Genomic DNA, 19,849 nt, shown 5'->3' with positions numbered 1-19,849 from the left:
TTTAATTGGTTTGGTTTGTTTAATCAATTAATAGGAATTCTGTGACTCATCACAATGATCTCCAAATTTACAAGCATAACAACCGGTATTAACAAGTAAGAGGATGTAATTCTCTGTGCAGTGGTTTAAAAATCTGGCTCCGATCCATCTCTCTTCTGTGAAGGAAGCCCCAACCTCGCTGCCACCTTGCTCCGACTACCCTTATTAAGATGTGATTTATGTGCCCAGCTCCCACAGAAATCCAATAACTCCTTCTGGTGCTTTTGAAAACCCACCCTGAATGAACAATCCCACTGTTTAACTGACAGTCCTGGAATTTAGGGAATTAAATTTTCATTCAGCAAAGCCCTAAAATGCATGCTTATGTTCATCTCTACTCAACAAACCACTTACTAACTTTAAACACTTGCTAAAGTCTCACTAATGTCAATGGGACATAAGCATTTTAAGTGCTTTGTTGAAATGGGATCTAAAGAAGTTAAATATGATCCAGAGAGGAGAGACAAAAGTTCAAGTTGTTACCAGGCAGCAGAAGTGAATCTGCTGCTGGAAGAGTCTATATTTCCAACTTGTCAGTGAACCAGTCCTCTGGCTCTGAGTCACCACGTTGGGGTCTCACATACCTGTCTCCTGGACGTTCACAGACACTATTCGTAAATGGGCTGCATACCGAAAACTGAGTGGGAATAATTCAATCTGGGGAAATTAGCCTCTGGCACTCTGAGCACTAAGAAAATTTCCAAGACAGTGGTACCTTAATGCAAACTTTTATTGAGAATTTTTAACATTTCAAACCCAAATTCCAAGGACCCACAGCAACAAATAAAGACTTTACTGAAACTGGAACCAAACTCACTGGAAAACCTCCTAAACCTGGCTTTCCAGAAACAGCACTCAATCCACTCTATAGTAAAAGGAAAAGAAACCTCCCAAACCCTATAATTCTGGGAAAGTCCCAGCTGGTGATGGGTGAGCAGAACAAGGATCAGAGAATCCCATTGTTCTCATTTTCCTTAAGACAGAGGTGGAAGACGCAGCACAGAGAGTTGAATTGCCTTGCTCATAAGAGCAAGTGCATTACACTGGCTGGTGTCCTGATGCTCCATCAGTGGGGTTGCTGCCACATGTGGTTTCTCTGAGGGATGATGAGGGCTGAGCTCCGGCTGAAGCTTTCCACGCACTGGCCACACTCATAGGGTCTCGGTCCCGTGTGCGCTCTCTGGTGTTTAATGAGCGCTGAGTTCCAGGTGAAGCTTTTAAAGCAGCAAGAGCATTCGTAGGGTCGCTCTCCCGAGTGGGTTCTCTGGTGTTTGATGAGGTCCGAGCTCTGGCTGAAGTTCTTCCCGCACTCGGTGCATTCGTAGGGCCGCTCACCCGAGTGGACCCTCTGATGCTGGAGGAGGTGGGAGCTCTGGCTGAAGCTCCGCCCACACTCAGCGCACACGTAGGGCCGTTCCCCCGTGTGGATCCGCTGGTGCTGCACGAGGTGGGAGCTCACACTGAAGTTCTTCCCGCACTCGGCACAGACATGGGGCCGCTCCCCCGTGTGGATCCGCTGGTGCCTCGTAAGGGCGGAGCTCACGCTGAAGCTCTTCCCGCACTCAGCGCATGCATAGGGTCTCTCGCCCGTGTGAGTTTTCTGGTGCCTAATGAGGGCGGAGCTCACGCTGAAGCTCTTCCCACAGTCAGGGCATTCAAAGGGTCTCTCCCCCGTGTGGATCTTCCAGTGCTGGCGGAGGTGCGAGCGCTGGCGGAAGCTCTTCCCACAGGCTGCACATTCGTAAGGTCTCTCCCCCGTGTGGATCCTCTGATGCTGAATGAGGTTTGAGCTCCCCCTGAAGCTCTTCCCGCACTCATTGCATATGGTCGGCCTATCGCCTGCGGGATTCCTCTGGGCGATGACGTCATCCCCTGCTGGAATAAAAAGAGAATCCAGACAGGAGTCATTTCCTGCATAGGTGCTGACTCCATGGGTGCTCCAAATTAGTGGGTGCTTAGCTCTCACCGGCAGCCAGTTCCCCTCCCCCCCAGGGCCTCCCACCCACCAGCAGCCCCACACGCTGATCCACTCCTCCGCCTCTCTCCCAGCGCCTCTCGCCTGACGCCATCAGCTGTTCCTCAGCGTGCAGGTGGCGCTGGTGGGGAGGGGGAGGAGCGGGGCACACTTGGAGGTGGAACTGGGTGGGAAGAGGCAGGGCAGGGCAGAATGGGGGCAGGAAGAGGTGGAGCAGGGGTGGGGCCTTGGGGAAAGGGGTGGTGTGGGGGCAAGACCTGGGGCTGAATGGGGGTCAAGCAGCCCTAGGGAAAGGAGGAAGCCGGCACCTGTGATTTCCTGCAAGGAGTGGGCAGGAAGGAAACCTGCAAAAAGGGAACTGAACTTGCAAAGCCATGTGTCCCTTTTGTTCCTACTGTTGCTACAAGTAACCCGATCGTCTGATCCTTTCCTTGTGCTCCCCTCATCTGTCTGTATCCATGTGTTGTCTCTTGTCTGATACTTAGATGGTCAGCTCTTTTCGTTGTGTTCGTACAGCACCTTGCACACAGGAGTCTTGGCCCAGGCCAGGGACTCTTTGGTGCTATTGCAATCCAAATCATACATCAGAACAGAAAGAGATGAGAAGGGGAGAGTCTGACATCTCTGCCAGAGATTGTTTCCCAGAAACAGCAGCAGCAGACATGACACTGAACAGGCTGCCAGCAGAAGGCAAGGGTGTGCCCAGAGAGGAGCGAGGGGGCCTGGGACTCTGGCTGTTTTGCTTGCAGGCCCATCCAAAAACCCTTCACGATATAACCAGGGGAGCAGGAAACCCCATATTTCAATTTTAAGGTACATTTTAGGACATACTGCTAGAAGGCTATATCAGAAAACGGGGTTTTTTTTTAATAAGTCAAGGTTTGTTGCAATGGGACTGAAAATCAGGAATCGAATCCCTGAACTGTCCCCAGAAGACAGAGGGAAAGGGAACAATTCTGATGCCACACCCCTCCTGAATATACACAGAAAGGATGGGTGAGGGGACAGACCCCTGCCAGATGTGAGTTAGGATGGGTAGACAGCCCTGACTGACATCCGCCATGTGGGCATCACCCACACCAGCTATGATAGTGAAAGATAAGAGGGAGATGAGAGGACATGAAGGTGCTGCTGGATTCCCAGATCTTCATTCCACTGACAGCTCCTGAGGTGGTTTAGCCTATTCCTCACCTGTTCGAGCACCTCTTGGGATCTCCCTTTCCTGGGCGCTCTGGAGGTCTGGGACCCATGGCTCTTCCCCTCGTTCCATCTGGGAAATCACATCAGGTTTGGGAATGGAAGATCCTGCTGAGGGAGAAAGGAAATCAGCATCTGTCAACTATTCCTCGACTATTTGTTAGGAAGAATGGCCCCTGATTTAAACCCAGCTCCTCTTTCTGCTGGGAGGAAACGTTTTAACTCAATGGATGGGGGATGTTCCCCAAGGCCCTTGGGAAAGGCAGACAGTTGCTGGGAGAGGTGTTGTACCCCTTATAGCTGATTCAGGGACCTGCACACACTGTGGGGACATAATCTAGGCAAAGAGAAACGAATAAGTCTGGTACTGGCAGCTATCTCTACTGCAGTGAGACCAGGGCCTCTCAGAGCATGGAACCAGCCTCAGGAGGTGAGGGGACACGGGGAGTCTCTGTAGGAGTGCCCACGTACAGGGGAATCGCACAGTTCTCTCCCCACTGGACAGTGTTCTGTCTCTGAACGTCCTTTCCTATGGGAGGAGTTGGGGAGGTGGCAGACCCTCTCCCGCAGCTTGGCGTGTTGGCCAAGGTGGCAGCCAACACATCTGCTGCCCTTCGTGCATCCTGCACAGCCACCCCTGTCTTCAAGAAGGAACTCTGACTTCTCTGCACTGCTTACTCCAGAGTCTCTGCAGGGCGGGGAGGATTGTGACTGGGAGCAAACCCTGTGCCACCTCAAGAGGCTTTTGCAACCAGGGGTAGGCGTGTCTGGTGAAGGTGACTTGGACAGAGAAGCCAGTGACTGGTGGGCGTCTCTCTGACTCTGTGTGCGACTGGTACTGTATATGCTTGTCGGGGGACAGTGAGTGACTGGGTTGTGTGTGGGTTAGATTGAGGGTGTGTGGCTGTGACTGGAGAGCTGTGATTTCAGAGCCCTGAGGGAGACACTGGACCGAGGGGAGGCGGAGGGGAGGTCTGGAGAAGATTGAAAAGAAGGGATTCTGGGAGGAGGGAGGAGACGCAAGGGGAGAACAGTGGAAGAGGAGGCAAAGACCACCGCGAAGGGCGGGAAAGGGGGATCCAGAGAGAAAGAGGAAGAAATAGGGAGAAGAGATGTAGTGAAATACAAAGAGAAGAACATAGGAACTGCCAGACTGGATCAGACTCAAGGTCCATCTAATCCAGTGTCCAGTCTCAGTCACCTGAACCGGCTGTTTCAGAGGAAGGAACAAGAAATTTCGCATTAGACAAATGTGGGATAATCTGCTCCCCATGTTAGGTCTTGCCCTCATCTCTAGTTTAAACCCTGAAGCATGAGAGTTGTATAAGGCCAAACAAGACCACTGTGATCATCTAATCTGACCTCCTGTATAACACAGGCCATACGACTTCCATAACCATTAGGCAAGTGTTACAATCATTTAATCATTCTCCTGGCTCTTCTCCAATTTATCAACATCCTTCTTGAATTATGGATGCCACAACTAGACACAGTATTCCAGTAATGATCACACCAGTGCCAAACAGGGAAATAATATAACCTCCCTGTGCTTACTTGATATTCCCATTTATACAGCCTAGGACCGCATTAACCCTTTTCCCCACAGGAGTGCACCAAGAACTCATATTCTGCTGGTTATCCACCATGATCCCCAAGTCTTTCTCAGAATCACTCCTACCCAGTACAGAGTCTCCCCATCTTGTAAGTGTGACCTAAATTCTTTGTCCCTAGATGTATAATTTTACATTTGGCCTCATTAAAACAAGTCTTGTTTTCTTGCACCCAGCTTACCAAGGGATTCAGATTGCTCTGTATCAATGACGTGTCCTCTTCATTATTTACAACTTCCCCAATCTTTGTGTCCCCTGAAAATTTTATCAGTAACAGTTTTATGTTTTTATTCTTATTATGCATATAAATGTCCTATCCTAAGTTCTTGGCCTTAATGATTTCCTAGCCTAATTATGCCTCATTTTGAATATCACACCTTTTTCATTTTGTTAACGTCCCCTTGAGAGTAGGCTGGCGAAAAGGAAAGAAGGAAGAAAACCCCAAAGGGGAGAGAGTGGGTCATGTTTTAAACATATTTTGTAACAGAAAGGCCAGTGAGAATGTAACAATTACATCTCTGTGGATAACATTTGCGTATAAAGGGGCAGGGAGGAATACCCACAAGGGCTCAATCCCTCCCCACCCCTGCAAACTGATCGCTCATTTATGGGCTACTTGAAAGGTATTGTCTGGGGTCTCTCTCTGCCACTCCAGGCCTGGCTGGATCCCCAGACATCTACAGGTACGTCTACACTGCACATTTACAGGTATGTCTACTAAGCCCAAGCTCTGACTCTGGTTTCAGCCCAAGCCCTGCTTCCATCCACACACAAATCAGTCTGACTCACATCAGCAAGCACTCAGCACCTGAGTCCTAGACCCTGCTAGTGGGGTGGGTCAGAGCTCAAGTCCTGCTGTGGCTCAGGTCCAACCCCTGTTATTTTGAACGCAGGCCAAGCCACAGACCCGAGTCAGAAGGTCTGCATGGTGCAGTATGGATGCGTTGGTATGGCTGTGAGACCTGGGTTTTGCAATTGTAAGTCTAGGTTACAATGCAGTGTGGACACTCAAGCGTGGGCTTGGAAACACCAAGGCCACAAACACTGCTCCTTTTAGCCCCACGGGCCTGTGTCAGTTGACCCAAGCTCTCAGACTTGGCGCCATAGGTTTTTCTTTGCAGTGTAGACGTACCCTAAAGGGCCCGGGGCCTGAGCCAAAGCCTCCCCTGGCACGTCAGCAACCACAGAGCTTCAAATAACCGAGAAGAGCTGAATTCTTACGCAGTGAGACCAGAGTCTGGTAATTCTCCTGCATGACATCCCTGTAGAGGGCCCTCTGCATATCATCCAAAAGGCCCCATTGCTCCCGAGAGAAATACACAGCCACGTCCTCAAATGTCACCAGGACCTGAAATCACAAGCATTGCCCACTCAGTACCTGCTGGTTCATGAACAATCCCGCCGCTCAAGCCATGTGCCCCAGTGTCCCATACCTTATGCTCTGTGGCACGGCATGGCAATAGCTCACCTAAAGGTCAGGTTAGACTCACCTGGCACCAAGTTCTCACGGGACCCCTCAATGCAGGCCTGCTTTCCCCCAGGTGTAAGCCCACCTCGCACTCACATACTCAGCCTCAGACGTCACTGAACTCCAACATGCCAACGCTGGGAAGCCCAGAGGCAGAAAACACTCTTTGTGGCTGTGTCCTGAGCTCCGGGCACTTTTCCGTTAATTTGCCCCCATCTTGGGATCTGTGGCTTCACGTTTGGGTCTTGGCAAGACTGGGAGATTCAATCAGAAACTTCTTAATGATGCTCTATTATTCACTCATCCTGCCAGAAACAATTCCCAGCAGCCCTTGCCCAGCACAGAGAGGAAAGTGCTAAGATTTGATCCAAATGCTGTAGCTCAGGGATTTCTCCCTTCCCCTAATCATCTCCTTGATCCTACAAGTCAGCCCCTGTTCTGAACACATCCTGGCAGGCTGCTTGCACTCTCTCCCCTCCTCCACCTTCCTGTGTATTTAGTCCTCTCCCTGCATAACAAGCCCCGCAGCCCCATGAAAATGCCTTACCTGAGCTGGCTCCAACGCAGCCATTTCTCTTTTCTGTCCCCCTGAAACGATCAAAAGGTGGGTGTTATTCCTCAGCTTGTCAGGGCACTGAGGGCAAATGGGGAGAGATGAGGATGGGCTCCCGAACATTTTAAAGCCCAGTCCTCTCTACAATCTTTGTCTGCATGCAAAAGTTGCAGGCTGTGAGGGGCTGGTAAAATGCTTGGTCACTTGATGATAGTGCAGATCTGGCACCTTTCGCCCGGGCTAAGAACAGCAAAATATTTTAAACCCTCCCTTTACCAGCCCATGAAAAGGCAGAATAAAAAGAAGCGTTTTTGATGATGTTCCCCTGCCAGGCAGGCAACCTGTTCCATCAGCATGTTTACTAGACAGAAGCAGGAGCCTGAGGTAGGGAAAGGTGAGGGAGCAATTCAGTCTCATTTCTCCTCCCCTGTCCACCGCCTCTGACTGGGAGCCGGGGTTATTGTTCCACCCCTGGAAGCACTGGACTCTCGGACCTGCATCAGCGCCAGCAAGTGCTAACAGAACTGAGAGCCTGTGTGTGTCAGCAGAGGCCACGGCCATTTTTACATAGTCCCCTTCCTGCCCATCGCCAGTCAGTGCTTGAGTTCTCTCTCCCAATTACCTGCAGAGTCCTCTGTCTCCCTAGGAGACTAGTGACAGCCAGAGACAGTCCCCACCTTGGCTAGGAACAGGACCTTGCTGTGAGATCTCTCCCAGAGAGCTCAGGCGGGCCTCTGGGCACAGCAGGGGCTGTTGCAATTGCAAATTACAGGCAGCAGCAGCTACATCTCAGGAAGCTCAGCCCCTGGTATCCAAAGCACAGGCCTAGCAAGAGGAGAGACAGGCACAGCTTCTCCTGCCACAATAACCATCACCCTCTAGTGGTCATCACCACAGAAACCTGGACACACAGCCTCCCCCACAGAGCAGTCCAGGATCCTTTCCTCATTGTTTAACGAATAGAAAATCAGAGGGGAAATAACAGCATGGGCCAGGGATAACTCTGTCCTCCAGGGCTGTGCAGCCTCATCAGATCAGGTTCCCATGAGCCCAGTGTCCTTTTTAGTTCAGGATCCTCGTGGAACAGTGCTGGATCTCCCGGCCAAATCCCCTCCTCGCTTTTGTTAGAGGCTGCTATGTCTGAGGGGGGGCAGGAGGTAACGATCAGTGGGGATTCCTGTCAATATCTCTCCTGTTGAGCCCTTCTTGATGGTTTTAAATGGGGTCGCTTTGTTCTGAACTGACCCTCTCTCTGTCTCCCACAAAGTCTCGGTTCTTTATAGCTAGGCTTAGAAGGATTCAGTTTTTATCTGTAAATGTCAGTAAATGAGAGACAAGGAGGGTGAGGTAACATCTTTCATTGGTGAAAGACACAAGCTTTGGAGCACCACAGTCCTGAAGAAAATCTTGTCCCTCTCATATCCTGGGGCCAACACAGCTACAACGACACCATAAGCGTCAATAAACGTCGATTTCATCGGACACAGACCGACGTGAAAATATTTCCGTCAATAATCAAATGTAGAGAAAGGCAAAGTACAAAAAATGCCACTTGAGAACTTTGATTTAAGGATATTTACGTCGTGTATCTTGACACTTGACGTTGACTGTTTGTGTTTCGGTGGTTACAAAGCTTTAGCTTTATGAATTTCACTGTCTGCTGTCACTAAACAATTCGTGTCGGGTCCCCGCCATGTATATTTTCCCTACGACTGTGAAAGTGTAGATGGATAAAAATCGAAGACAATGCTTAAAAATAAAAATCAATATTATCCATTAAAACTGTAGAAAAAAAAAAAAAGAATTCTGCCAAGCTTCTCTCTGTCTCTCAGCCTCCCCCGATCCCAGGTATATCCCGCGGCAGTTCCCCTCTGAGTCTCTCAGGCCCTCTCTCCCATCTCCTGGGGGGGCTGTGTAGAATTGTCAATAGCCTATTTTCCAGGGCTTTATCCAATTTTACCTAGATTTTCAATGTCCCTAGTGATGGAGGCTACTGCTCCTTCTCTTGAGGGGGAGACTATTCCACGTGGCCAAAGTCTCCTCATCATTAGGAATTGTTTTCTTGTAGCCTGCCCCTCCGGGGGACTGAATAAGGGACAAATAACCCAGCCTCTCTCCTGGAGCTAGAGAACGGAGGTTGGGGGGGCAAGGAAACAGAGTAACAAGCTAGATTTCAAAAGTTTTTAATGAGTTTTTTTTATTTAAACTAGATTGTAAAGTCCCCAAACATCTCCACATCCTGAATTTCAAGAGCAGCAACACCCTGACCCAGCAGCAAAAGGAAGAGAAACAAACAATGGCTAGTGCCTAACAATGGAAGCTGATCCCCATCTTCTAAACAAGGACATGAGAAACCAAGAGAAAACACTATATAAAAAGTAATGAATGTTCTAGAGAAGGTACACAATAATACAAGAACATGGGGACAATCAAGGAAATTGACAGGTGGTCAGTTCAAAACTGACAAAAGGAACTACTTTTATAGAGAATGAATAATTAGCCTGTGGAACTCATTGCCACAACATGTTATAGAAGTTTTAAAAAAACTAGAGAAGGAAGGATGGCCAGTGGCTAAGGCTGTAGCCTAGGACTTGGAAGATCTGGATTCAATTCCCAGTTCCCTGCTCTGCCACAAACTTCTTGTGTGACCTGGGGCAGGTCATAATCTCCCTGCGCCTCAGCTCCCCACATGTGAAATGAGAATAGTAGCACTCCCCTACCTCAAAGAGTATAAATACTTTAAAGGTTGTGAGGTACTCAGATACCATGTTAGTGGGGGTGTAAAAATAGATAGCTCTGCAGAATTTAGAGAAGGATTGTTATATGTGTAACAAGAATATCTTGTGATGTAGTAACAAAATAATAACCCCTAAAACCAGGAGTCTTGGAAATTATACAAACCCTCATGCTTCAGGACATAAGTCAGGGGTGGCAAAATCTCAGCTCTTTTACAGTTAAAGTGTGGCTCACGGAGCCCTCCACACCCCTCTCCCCAATTCTCCGCTTACCAGACTGGGGTGGGGAGGGAGCTCAGGGCTTCTCCTTCAGCAGGAGCCCTGAGTCCCTGCAGGCACCTCCTGCAGGACTGAAACCCCAAGACCTCCCCACCCCACAGGGCAGAAGTCCCTAGCCCCACCACCCTGCAGCACGGAGAAGCCCCGAGCCTGGCAGGCACACCTGGCTCTCGAATTTCTGAAGATTATTGTATGCAGCTCAGAGGGTCAGTAAGTTTGGCCAACCCTGGCATAAGCCAACCTCTAACTATTGGGAGTTAGGAGGAATTTCCCCTGGGTTCTCCGCTCTGTCCTCCAGACAGACACGCATGTTTCAGTACCTATGAGCATAGCATATGCTGGGGGAATCAATAGGCAGACCGTGGGCCAAATCCAGACTGCCAGTAGGGCAGTTTTCAACCAGAATGCCCGGTCAAAAAGGGACCCTGGCAGGGCCATTCCTTAGTGGCAAAGCAGGGCTAAGGCAGGCTCCCTGACTGTCCTGGCTCCGCATGGCACCCAGAAATGGCAGCATATCCTGTGGCTCCTAGGCACAGGGGCTGCCAGGGGACTCCACACACTGCCCCCACCCCGAGCGCTGGCTCCTCAGCTCCCATTGGCCAGGAACCGCAGCCAATAGGAGCTGTGTAGATAGCACCTGCAGGCACGGGCATCACACAGAGCTCCCTGGCTCCTCTGCCTAGGAGCCAGACATGCCAGCCACTTCTGGGAGCCACGCAGAGCCAGGGCGGGCAGGGAGCCTGCCTTAGCCCTGCTGCACTACCAACCGGGATTCACCTGAGGTAAGCGCCACCCACCTAGGAGCCAGACATGCCACTGCTTCCCGGGAGCTGCCTGAGGTCAGCGTCACCTAGGAGCCAGCCCGCATCCCGAACTCCCCAACCCCAATCCTGAGCCCCCTCCTGCACCCAGACTCCCTCCTGGATCCCACACCCCCTTCTGCACTCCAACCCTCTGCCCCAGCTCTGAGACCCCTCCTGCACCCCAAACTCCTCATCCCCACCCCACAGCCCATATCCCCAGCCGGAGCCTGCACCCCCTCCCACACCCCAAACCCCTCATCCCCTGCCCCAGCCCTGAGCCACCTCCTGTACCCTAACTCCCTCCCAGAGCCCGCACCCTGCACCCGCTCCTGCATCCCAATCCCCTGCCCGGAGCCCCCTCCCGCACCCCAAACCCCTCATCCCCGGCCCCAGAGCCCTCACCCCCACCCGCACCCCATCCCTTTCTCCCAGCCCAGTGAAAGTGAGTGAGGGTGGGGAAAAGCGAGCGACGGAGAGAGGGGGGATGGTGTGAGTGGGGGCGGGGCCTTGGGGAAGGGGCGGGGAAGGAGGCGGGGCCAGGGTGTTTGGTTTTGTGCAATTAGAAAGTTGGCAACTCTACCTGCCAGACGCTTTCGAAATCTTTTTATTTACTTCTTATCATTAGTTATTATTTTTGTATTATTTTCTCTGGAGTCTGGCTCTTGACTATACCTTGGCCAAGAAATTTGGACCTTGCCAACAAATAATTGATTACCCCGGCATACGCTCCGTGGGAGCGGGTTCCGCTGAACTGCTCACAGCCTCTGCTCGCCACCTGTGCAAAATTCACAAGCGTTCCCCTAGCTGTTGCCACTAGAGGGTGATGGCTGTTGGGAAAAGACAGGAGGCTGCTTCTCTTTCTGCCTCTGCATTGCCTGTCCTCGGGATTTTAAGGATGAGCTTCCCGGGTGAGAAGGGCCCTTTTCCAGCTCCCTTCTGTCCAGGAGCCCAGAGCAAGGAGCTGCTGATCTCCCATGTCCAGGGGGCCCTGGCTGCTGAGAGGCATGATTTAAAGTGCCACTGCAGACCAAAAATGGGCCCCGTCCCTGGCTGTAACTACTGTCTCAGGGAAGCAAACAGATTCTACAGTCACCTTCTGAGCCAGGAACTGCAGGTAATTGAAAGAGAAGGCAGGAAAGTATCTGTAACTGCCTTCTCCTTCCCCCCTACCCCACTGCTGCCCCCTGTGTGCCTGAGCCCCAGATCCGCTCACTGCACAGACTCACTGTTATTGTCCTAGCCTGGGCAGAGAGATCACACTGGAAATGTAACAGGGATCAACCTGCCAGCTGGAGGGCGAGTGCCACTGGGAAAGGAGAGAGACTGAAAGGGGCAGAAGGAGAAATAAGAGCTCCGAGATATGAGCTCCCAGATCTCGCAACTGCATCATCCTTGGGCCAGTTTGCTTTCCTTTTAACCAGAGGGGGGAACAAAAATCAAAGCCAGTTCCCTTCCTCTTCATAGTAAACACACTTCTGAGGGAATATGCTGCCCTGGGGAGCAATGTCACCGCAGTGGCTCGTTTTATTCTGTTGTTGTATGGCGTTTTGTTCATCGATGGTCAGGATTTAATATTTCTACAGACAGGATAAAATCCTGCCCCCATGACTTCAAGGATTTCCCCCCTGATTTTTTTGTTTTTTTCCCTGAAGCAACTGGTTTGGCCACCATCCGGGAAGGCTATCTGACCAGCTGCACCTTTGGTCTGACAAGTCCCGGTTTTGCGTTCTTTGTGTCTGCCTCTTTGTAAGCTCTTTAACTTCACCTCTGCGTTTTGCATCAGGCTGAGGACACTGCCAGAACTTGATCAATAAAATAGGAGGGTAATTTCCCTGTCCTCAGAGCTTTCCGTGAGGACAGGAGTGTAGTGCTTGAGCAGTCACTCAGCTGTATAGAATTCCCGTGTCCTCTCCACACCCGGCCTGTCCGTGGTCGCTCTGCAGATGTGGAGATGAACACAGGGCGGCTGGAACAATTTGCATAGTGGGGGTGCTGAGAGTGATTGCACCAAACTGTAAATCCAGTGGAAACCACTTCAAGCCACGGTGTGCAGCAGCACCCCTCGCACCTCTAGTCCCAGCACCCATGAACAAGCAACAGGCTTCGTACTTGATTTTTGCCTAAGTCATCAGGTCCCCTTCAGTGGGAGGGCTCCACATTTCCTACAAGGGAGCACAACGCGTCTGCCAGCAGAGAGGCGATGTTCCCAGATGGTCTGGTTGCAGGGCATGCAGTGCGCTTGCCTCAGTGTCCCACACTTGGTGTAGCCAGGCGTTCTGCAATAATATTGCCACTCTTGGGAACATACAGTTCTTCTGGCCCTGCCAGCCTCACGCCATTCCTTCAGCCTGGAGGCAGGGTCTCCACAAACCTCCATCTAGGGGCCGTGCTTGACTCCTCAGCCACCCATTGCCCTGGGTGTATTACCACAGGATCTCCCTAGAAGAGCTGTACCTGGGAATATGGTTGGCTGGCTCTGAGCTCCCACCACCCTCTTACAGTCTATGGCCCACCCACGAAGCACCCAGGCCTGCCCAAATGTGAGCAGGGCTCTAGCCCTGCTGGAGCATCGCTCCAGCACTTGAACTGCACTCCAGCACCTCTGGTTTGTCATTTTCTGAGGAACCCCACGCTCCTGCCCAGCTCGGCAGGCGAAGCCCCTCATCTAGCAGGGCCAGGAAGGGAGCAGGGAGGCCCCCAACTGCACACGCACCATGTGAGGTTGCGGCTGGCTGCTCCAGACCTGCAAGCAGCAAGAGCCAACAGGACAGGGCAGGGAGCCAGGCCCAGCCCCATGGGACAGGAGCTGCCTCTGCAGGGTGAGTGCAGGACAGGCTCACTCTCCAACCCCCCCTCCCTTGGGGCCTCCCCTACACACCGGGCCGGGACAGAGACTGGACAGTGACATACACACTGGAGAGTGGGGCCTGATACCCCACTGGGAATGGCTTCCTCCCACCCACCCACAGGGGGTGGGGACTTGCCCTACCCATGCCCCTAGAGCACCCTTCCCCACAGAGCTGGGAGCCTGGTCACTCCCCCCCAACTGATAGAGAGCCACCCCCTGGAAGCAGAGCCCTCCCAGCGCTGACTCCTGCTCCCTGTGCAGGTGTCAGGGCAGCTCCTCAGCCTCAAGGGAGACAAGCTGCATCTCACCCCACATTTCACTCCCAGAGCGGTGTGTGCATCGGGGGTAGATCATAGAATCATAGACTATCAGGGTTGGAAGGGACCCCAGGAGGTCATCTAGTCCAACCCCCTGCTCAAAGCAGGATCAATCCCCAACTAAATACTAGATACTGCCTTCAGCCAGTTTAGTTTCTCTTGCTTCTTCCCCAACTCAGCCCCAAGGGGTCGGCTTAGACTCGGGCAGCTAGCCCATGTCACAATGTCATCTTAAATGAGCTAGCGTGAGTCGGTCATTGCCTGCCCACTCACCTTTCCATTCCTAGCTATGCCACCAGCCTCCAAGAACATTTTCCCCTCTGTTGAGATGAGCTATATCTGCCATCAGAAAGGAAGCATCATTTAAAAACCATGCACCATTTTTGTAACAAATGCTCTGCAAACATGTGACAAACCCTGATCTCACCCACTTCCTTTCCCCTGAGCAGGACTGCCCGTTCTGAAACCGGCTGTGATCCCTGACAGAACAAGGAGAAAAGCTGTGGGTCCCAGATATGCAAGGCCATGAGGTGATTGTGAGCTGTGCCCACACAGGTGAGGAGTAAGCTTGCACCAATCCCAAAACTCAATGAACGGAGAAGAATCATGGAATTCCATCCAAGCTGTTGTAAGACCTCGCCATTCTGTCATCCCGCCTCCTTCACTGCAGTAACCATATCCTAGACATTCAGGGCTTCCCACCCGTCCAAACTGATATGAAACAGGGGTCCTTCCCCTGGCCCATCCTTTATCTATGGCTCCGGTGGGATTTTGAGGAACCATAAGTCCCCCTCCCAGAGAAAGGGTTTTGTGGAGTTTAGTTCTGGTGACTTTTAATATTCATGACAAGCCCCACTGCCCTTCCTGCTCCTGAGGTTCTCTTTGTCCCCAGTGCAGGGAGCAAATCATGGCTGGATTCCTTTTTCATTCCAGCAGGTGATGGGATGCCGAGAGAGAATGAGGAGCAGAAGCCCCTGCATGAAGCCCCTGAGATGGTGGAGCCTCCTGTGACTTTACCCACGAGATCCCAGAGCCCTGAGTGGGGAGGAGCCCATGAGACTCGGTGCAGGTCAGAAAGGCGGCGGAAGAACCCGCTGGCGCAGAGCTGGGGTAAATCTGCTCAGGTGGGCGATGGCCTCGCCCACCAGGAGAGACCAAACACGTGCGCGGACTGCGGGAAAAGCTTCAACAAGAGCTCGTCTCTGACTATCCATCAGAGAACCCACACAGGGGAGCGGCCCTATGCCTGCCCCGAGTGCGGGAAACGCTTCACCCAGAGCTCCACCTTCCTGCGGCACCAACGGATCCACACTGGCGAGCGGCCCTATGACTGCGCCGAGTGCGGAAAGAGCTTCCGGGTCAGCTCCCACCTGGTCCGACACCAGCGGATCCACACGGGGGAGCGGCCCTATGTGTGCGCCGAGTGCGGGCGGAGCTTCAGCGTCAGCTCCCACCTGGTGCAGCACCAGCGGACGCACACGGGCGAGCGGCCCTACCGCTGCGCGTGCGGGAAGAGCTTCAGCCTGAGCTCCCACCTCCTGCAGCACTGGACCATCCACACGGGCGAGCGGCCCTACCAGTGCGCCCAGTGTGGGCGGAGCTTCTCCATGAGCTCCGCCCTCATCAGGCACCAGAGACTCCACGCAGCCGACGCGCCCCGCCAGTGCGCCCAGTGCGGGAAAAGCTTCAGCCGCGGCTCGGAGCTGAGCGAGCACCAGAAGATCCACACGGGGGAGCGGCAGCACGAGTGCGCCCAGTGCGGGAAGAGCTTCAGTGCAAGGTCCAATCTCCTCCAGCATCAGCGGACCCACGCAGGCGAGAGGCCCTACGCCTGTGCCCACTGTGGGCGGAGCTTCAGCCGGAGCTCGAACCTTATTACACACCAGAGGATCCACACAGGCTAAGAGCCCGGCACCTGTGAAGACCATGGACCAACAGCTACAGGCCACATCCCATCTAAGACGCGGCCTGGCATGGAATCCAGGGCATCTCCTCCTTTTGGGGCATGTGGAGCTCTTTCCCACTCGTGTGCTGCTCTTGGGAATGCGGTGGGGTGAGGAGACAATGAGGAGATGCTGTGGGAAGGGATAGTTTGGGGTTCGGGATGCAAGGTGATGGGGACCAGGAAAGGAGGCAAAAGTGGGTATTGTAGCTGAGTCATGAGTGGTTTGAGATGGGTGAGGGAACGGAGCAGGGTTCCCAGGTAACTCTGGGCCTGTTTGAGGATCAGTGAATTTGCATACTTACATTCTCTTTTTTCCTTTTTATTAGCTGGCAAATCTTTTTTTCATTTGGGTTGCCTGGGGAATCCTGAGCCGTGCATGTCTTGGCCTGGGGCAGGGAGTGAGCTGGTCAAAGAAGGGCGTTCTGAGATGCCCTCCAATTAAGGAAAGTTTGGAGTGTTAAAATCCAGCCAAGCTTCTTGGGACAAGTAAACACATCAGAGGCTAAATGCATGTGAAACCAGGTAATCTAAATGGCAGAGTTTGTTGAAAACCAACAAACTGATTTTGCAGGGGGGAAAAAAAAAGTCAAAACTAACAACAGGGCAGCTGTATTGATCGTTGTGTTCATTTTCATACCAAAATCATGTAAAGCCTCCATTCTTAATTTAAATAAAACTGCCACCAAATTTCTAGTCTGCTGCAACAGAGCACTGTGGAATCCAGAGACTTTGCTGTAAGATTTAGGTTCAGCTGCTGTGGGGTCTTGGATAGAGGACATGGCCATATAGGCATTTTCAACCGGAGTTTGGCTATATAGCGACGTCAAGTTAAAATGGCCAAATTAAATAAAAACCCTCCCATTTCTCTCTTGGGGTCACTGCTGCACACAGTTAGTACCATGCAGCCTGCGTACTAACCTACGTAGTCCCACTGACTTCAGTGTGACTGCAGACATTAGTAGGTACTATGCTTGATAAGCATTGGCATGACTGGGCCCTTATTTGGTATGAGTTTCCCTTGTGCCTGTACAGAATGCGTGATCTCCATCCGGTTTCATGTAGAAGTGTTTGCTCTGATTTCCAATAGTTAATAATATGTTTGACCATTGAAAACGCAACATCAATCAATTGTACCGTATAGTGGTGATCTGTATCAAAGTGGGAGTGAACGGTTGGGTGCTTCATATCCTGTGACTGTAGATGCGGCTCTGAAAATTGACTAAATTGGGACATTCCCAGAACACGAATAAGGACATCTGTGAATTGTGCACCTTTTACCAATCGGGAACTGAACCAACTGTATGCAGCACACTGAAGAAAAAGAAGCCCATGGCTCTGTGATGCTGATGGCGTCTGGGCCTTCACTTTGGTCGCTAAAGAAAACAGCATGCTCTCTCCCCCAGGTTCTGCCGCACTTTGCCAAAGGAGTTGCCAGAGCTTTCCTGAGCCTGCTCCAGGGCTGGTATAATAAAGCTGAGTTAATCTCCACACGGACCCTGTTTGGAACTAATTAGCGAGAAGGTAAAACAAGCAAGGAAACAGAATGGGATGAAAAGACACATTAGAAAGGGGAAGCGGGCTTTAAAATATTTAGGGACCTTCTGGCTAGACCCTACCGAGCAAACACAGAACTGAGAGTTTATCAGGTCAAGACTAGTTGGATGATGAAGAACCGAGGGGGTGGTTCTTTTAAGTTTGTTTCCATATTAAATAACAAGTATAAGGTGTCTCAGTTCTCTTTACAACTGTCTCCTCTTATTTTCTGCTTTAACCATACCCAGGGCCTGGACACACTGGACCTAAAATGTCCACTCATACTAGTTAGTGATGGAAAAGATGCAGTGAGACTGGGTTTCAAAGGCAAGGACAATTATACAAATGTCTACACAGTGCTGTTTGCAATGGATACTAAAGCTGGTTGGAACATGGCTTTTCTTCCACAGAAAATTTTGAGTATTCACCAAAAAAATCAAAAACTGAAATATTTCTGCCAAAAAAATGATATACAGTAGTTCAATTCTGAAATGCCACCGCGGTGCCTCCTGGGAGTTGTGGTTCAGATGTTTCATACTCCCACTGTCCTCTATTGGCTGGACTCGCTGGTCAGACTACATTTCTCATGAGGCCTCACAATCTCCTGTCTTGGTGAGGGGAGCAGTGCATCATGACAGGGGCACCGCTGGGGATGTTCCATTTTTTTAATGAAAATTCAAGATTTTCCACTGAAAGCAGACACATTTTTGCAAAAAAGTATTTTGTTGAAAACCCAGTTTTCTTCTGAAAAATGGCTTTAACTGAAAATTCTTAACCACCTCTCAGTGATGCCCTTGGGATAATCACAGCTTTGCCCTCGGTTAATTTAACAAACAATGTAGGCCATACTTACAGGATGGGGGACTCTATCCTGGGAAGCAGTGACTCTGAAAAAGATTTGGGGCTCATGGTTGATAATCAACTAAACATGAGTTCCCAGTGTGAAGCTGTGGCCAAAAAAGCTAATGCAATCCTGGGATGTCTAAACATGGGAATCTGAGTAGCAGTAGAGAGATTATTATACCTCTGTATTTGGCACAGGTGCGACTGCTGCTGGAATCCTGTGTCCAGTTCTGGTGCCCCCAATTCGTGAAGGATGTTAATAAATTGGAGAGGGTTCAGAGAAGAGCTACAAGAATGATTAAAGGAGTAGAAACCCTGCCTTATAGTGATAGACTCAAGGAGCTCGATCTATTTAGCTTAAAGAGAAGGTTGTGGGTTGACTTGATCACAGTATAAGTACCTACATGAGGAACAAATATTTAATAAGGGGCTCTTCAATCTAGCAGAGAAAGGTGTAACACGATCCAATGACTGGAGGTTGAAGCTGGACAAATTCAGACAGGAAGTTAAGCCTACATATTTGACAGTGAGCATTATTAACCATTGGGGCAATTTCCCAAGGGTTGTGGTGGATCCTCCATCACTGACCATTTTTAAATCAGCACTGGATTTTTTCTAAAAGCTCTGCTCTAGGAATTAGTGTGGGGCAGTTCTCTGGCCTGTGTTATACAAGAAGTCAGAACAGTCAATAACAATGGTCCCTTCTGGCCTTGGAATCTATGACACCGTAACACTGAATTTTTGGGGCTTGTCAGATTTGGGATTGGAATAATCACAACATTCTTGTGATTTTTTTTTACGCTTATGTCACAGGGTCCATTCACTGCTCATGGCACCTCCTGCTGGCTGTCTTCTGTGTATTAGTGCTCCCACTCCGGTGATGTCTTCTCCCATGCGGTCTTGCCCTGCTGCCCCTCTCACTCCAGGGACTGCAGTCTCCTCTTCGTGGCTTGGCCCTCCGGCCAGGTCACTAATGTCCTCCCCTTCTGGGGAATTCACCATCCTTCCAAACCCACTGGCTGGCTGGCACCTCCAACACCCTGTACCGCTTCCCGGCAGCTGGTAGGGGAACCCAGGCCTGCCCTCTAAACTGGGTTCCAGCCCAGAGACCCTATAACAAGCAGCCACAGTCCAATACAATCCTACCTTTTGCTGCTGTTTCCCTGGGCTTCTTCCTACATATCTGGCTTTCCCCCAGGCAGGTTTGCCAGCTTCCCAACTCCCTCCACTCAGGGAGCGACTACAGCCTTTCCCAGCAACAGCCCTGCATCTGTAGCCAGCTACCGGACGTTATCCAGGCCCCTCCTGTTCCCGCACAGGTGAGCGGGTTCAGAGCTCTGCCACGGCACCTTGGCTAAATAGTTCCCCGTTTTCACCAGGAGAAAGAGGTGCTGCTGGCCTCCCTGGACATACAGGTTAGCGCTGTCGTGGGAGGGTGCACCTGCCTTTCTGATGTTACTCGCACTGAGAGTCCTTGATTCAGCAAACCTGCAGAAGCACTTGCTTAACTTTAAGCATGTTTATGTTCCACTGACATCAGTAAGCACCTGGTTAAAGCTAATCACGTTCTCAAGTGCTTTGCTGAGCTGAGGCCAGACAGGGAGCATGGCAGCACAGGATAGGTGTGGCAAGGCAATGGTTACCTAGCGGTTGTATTACCTGAGAATTGTTCCCAGAGGACAGGTGCCACAAAGGAGGCACAAA

The 19,849-nt window shown here is 51.2% G+C and overlaps 2 protein-coding genes across 14 annotated transcripts; one reads left to right on the top strand and one right to left on the bottom strand.

The window, feature by feature from the left end:
* Positions 1-739: 739 nt before the first annotated feature.
* On the bottom strand, positions 740-7,680 carry LOC142000068 (uncharacterized). Of its 13 annotated transcripts, none has more exons than XM_074974114.1 (6): positions 7,465-7,676; positions 6,837-6,877; positions 6,312-6,543; positions 6,043-6,169; positions 3,206-3,322; positions 742-1,914 (listed from the first exon to the last, which is right to left on the bottom strand). In XM_074974114.1, exons 4-6 carry the CDS (start codon positions 6,101-6,103, stop codon positions 1,106-1,108), a joined length of 987 nt encoding a protein of 328 aa, XP_074830215.1. In that variant the 5' UTR covers positions 6,104-6,169; positions 6,312-6,543; positions 6,837-6,877; positions 7,465-7,676; the 3' UTR covers positions 742-1,105. The 13 variants fall into 13 exon arrangements, with proteins under 13 accessions (XP_074830213.1, XP_074830214.1, XP_074830210.1 ...); XM_074974115.1 differs by having other exon boundaries at positions 6,390-6,543; XM_074974112.1 differs by lacking the exon at positions 6,312-6,543 and having other exon boundaries at positions 740-1,911; positions 7,465-7,680.
* A 3,868-nt stretch (positions 7,681-11,548) lies between these two features.
* Positions 11,549-17,484, top strand: LOC142000069 (uncharacterized). The gene is made up of 3 exons (XM_074974124.1): positions 11,549-11,773; positions 14,274-14,379; positions 14,758-17,484. The coding sequence occupies exons 2-3, from the start codon at positions 14,340-14,342 to the stop codon at positions 15,726-15,728; spliced, it is 1,011 nt and encodes a 336-aa protein (XP_074830225.1). The 5' UTR covers positions 11,549-11,773; positions 14,274-14,339; the 3' UTR covers positions 15,729-17,484.
* Positions 17,485-19,849: the final 2,365 nt, after the last annotated feature.

This window comes from Natator depressus, chromosome 16 (genome assembly GCF_965152275.1).
Source record: "Natator depressus isolate rNatDep1 chromosome 16, rNatDep2.hap1, whole genome shotgun sequence".
Classification (NCBI taxonomy): domain Eukaryota; kingdom Metazoa; phylum Chordata; order Testudines; family Cheloniidae; genus Natator; species Natator depressus.
The sequence above is the reverse complement of the archived record's forward strand: the minus strand, read 5'-3'. Positions and strand labels throughout refer to the sequence as shown.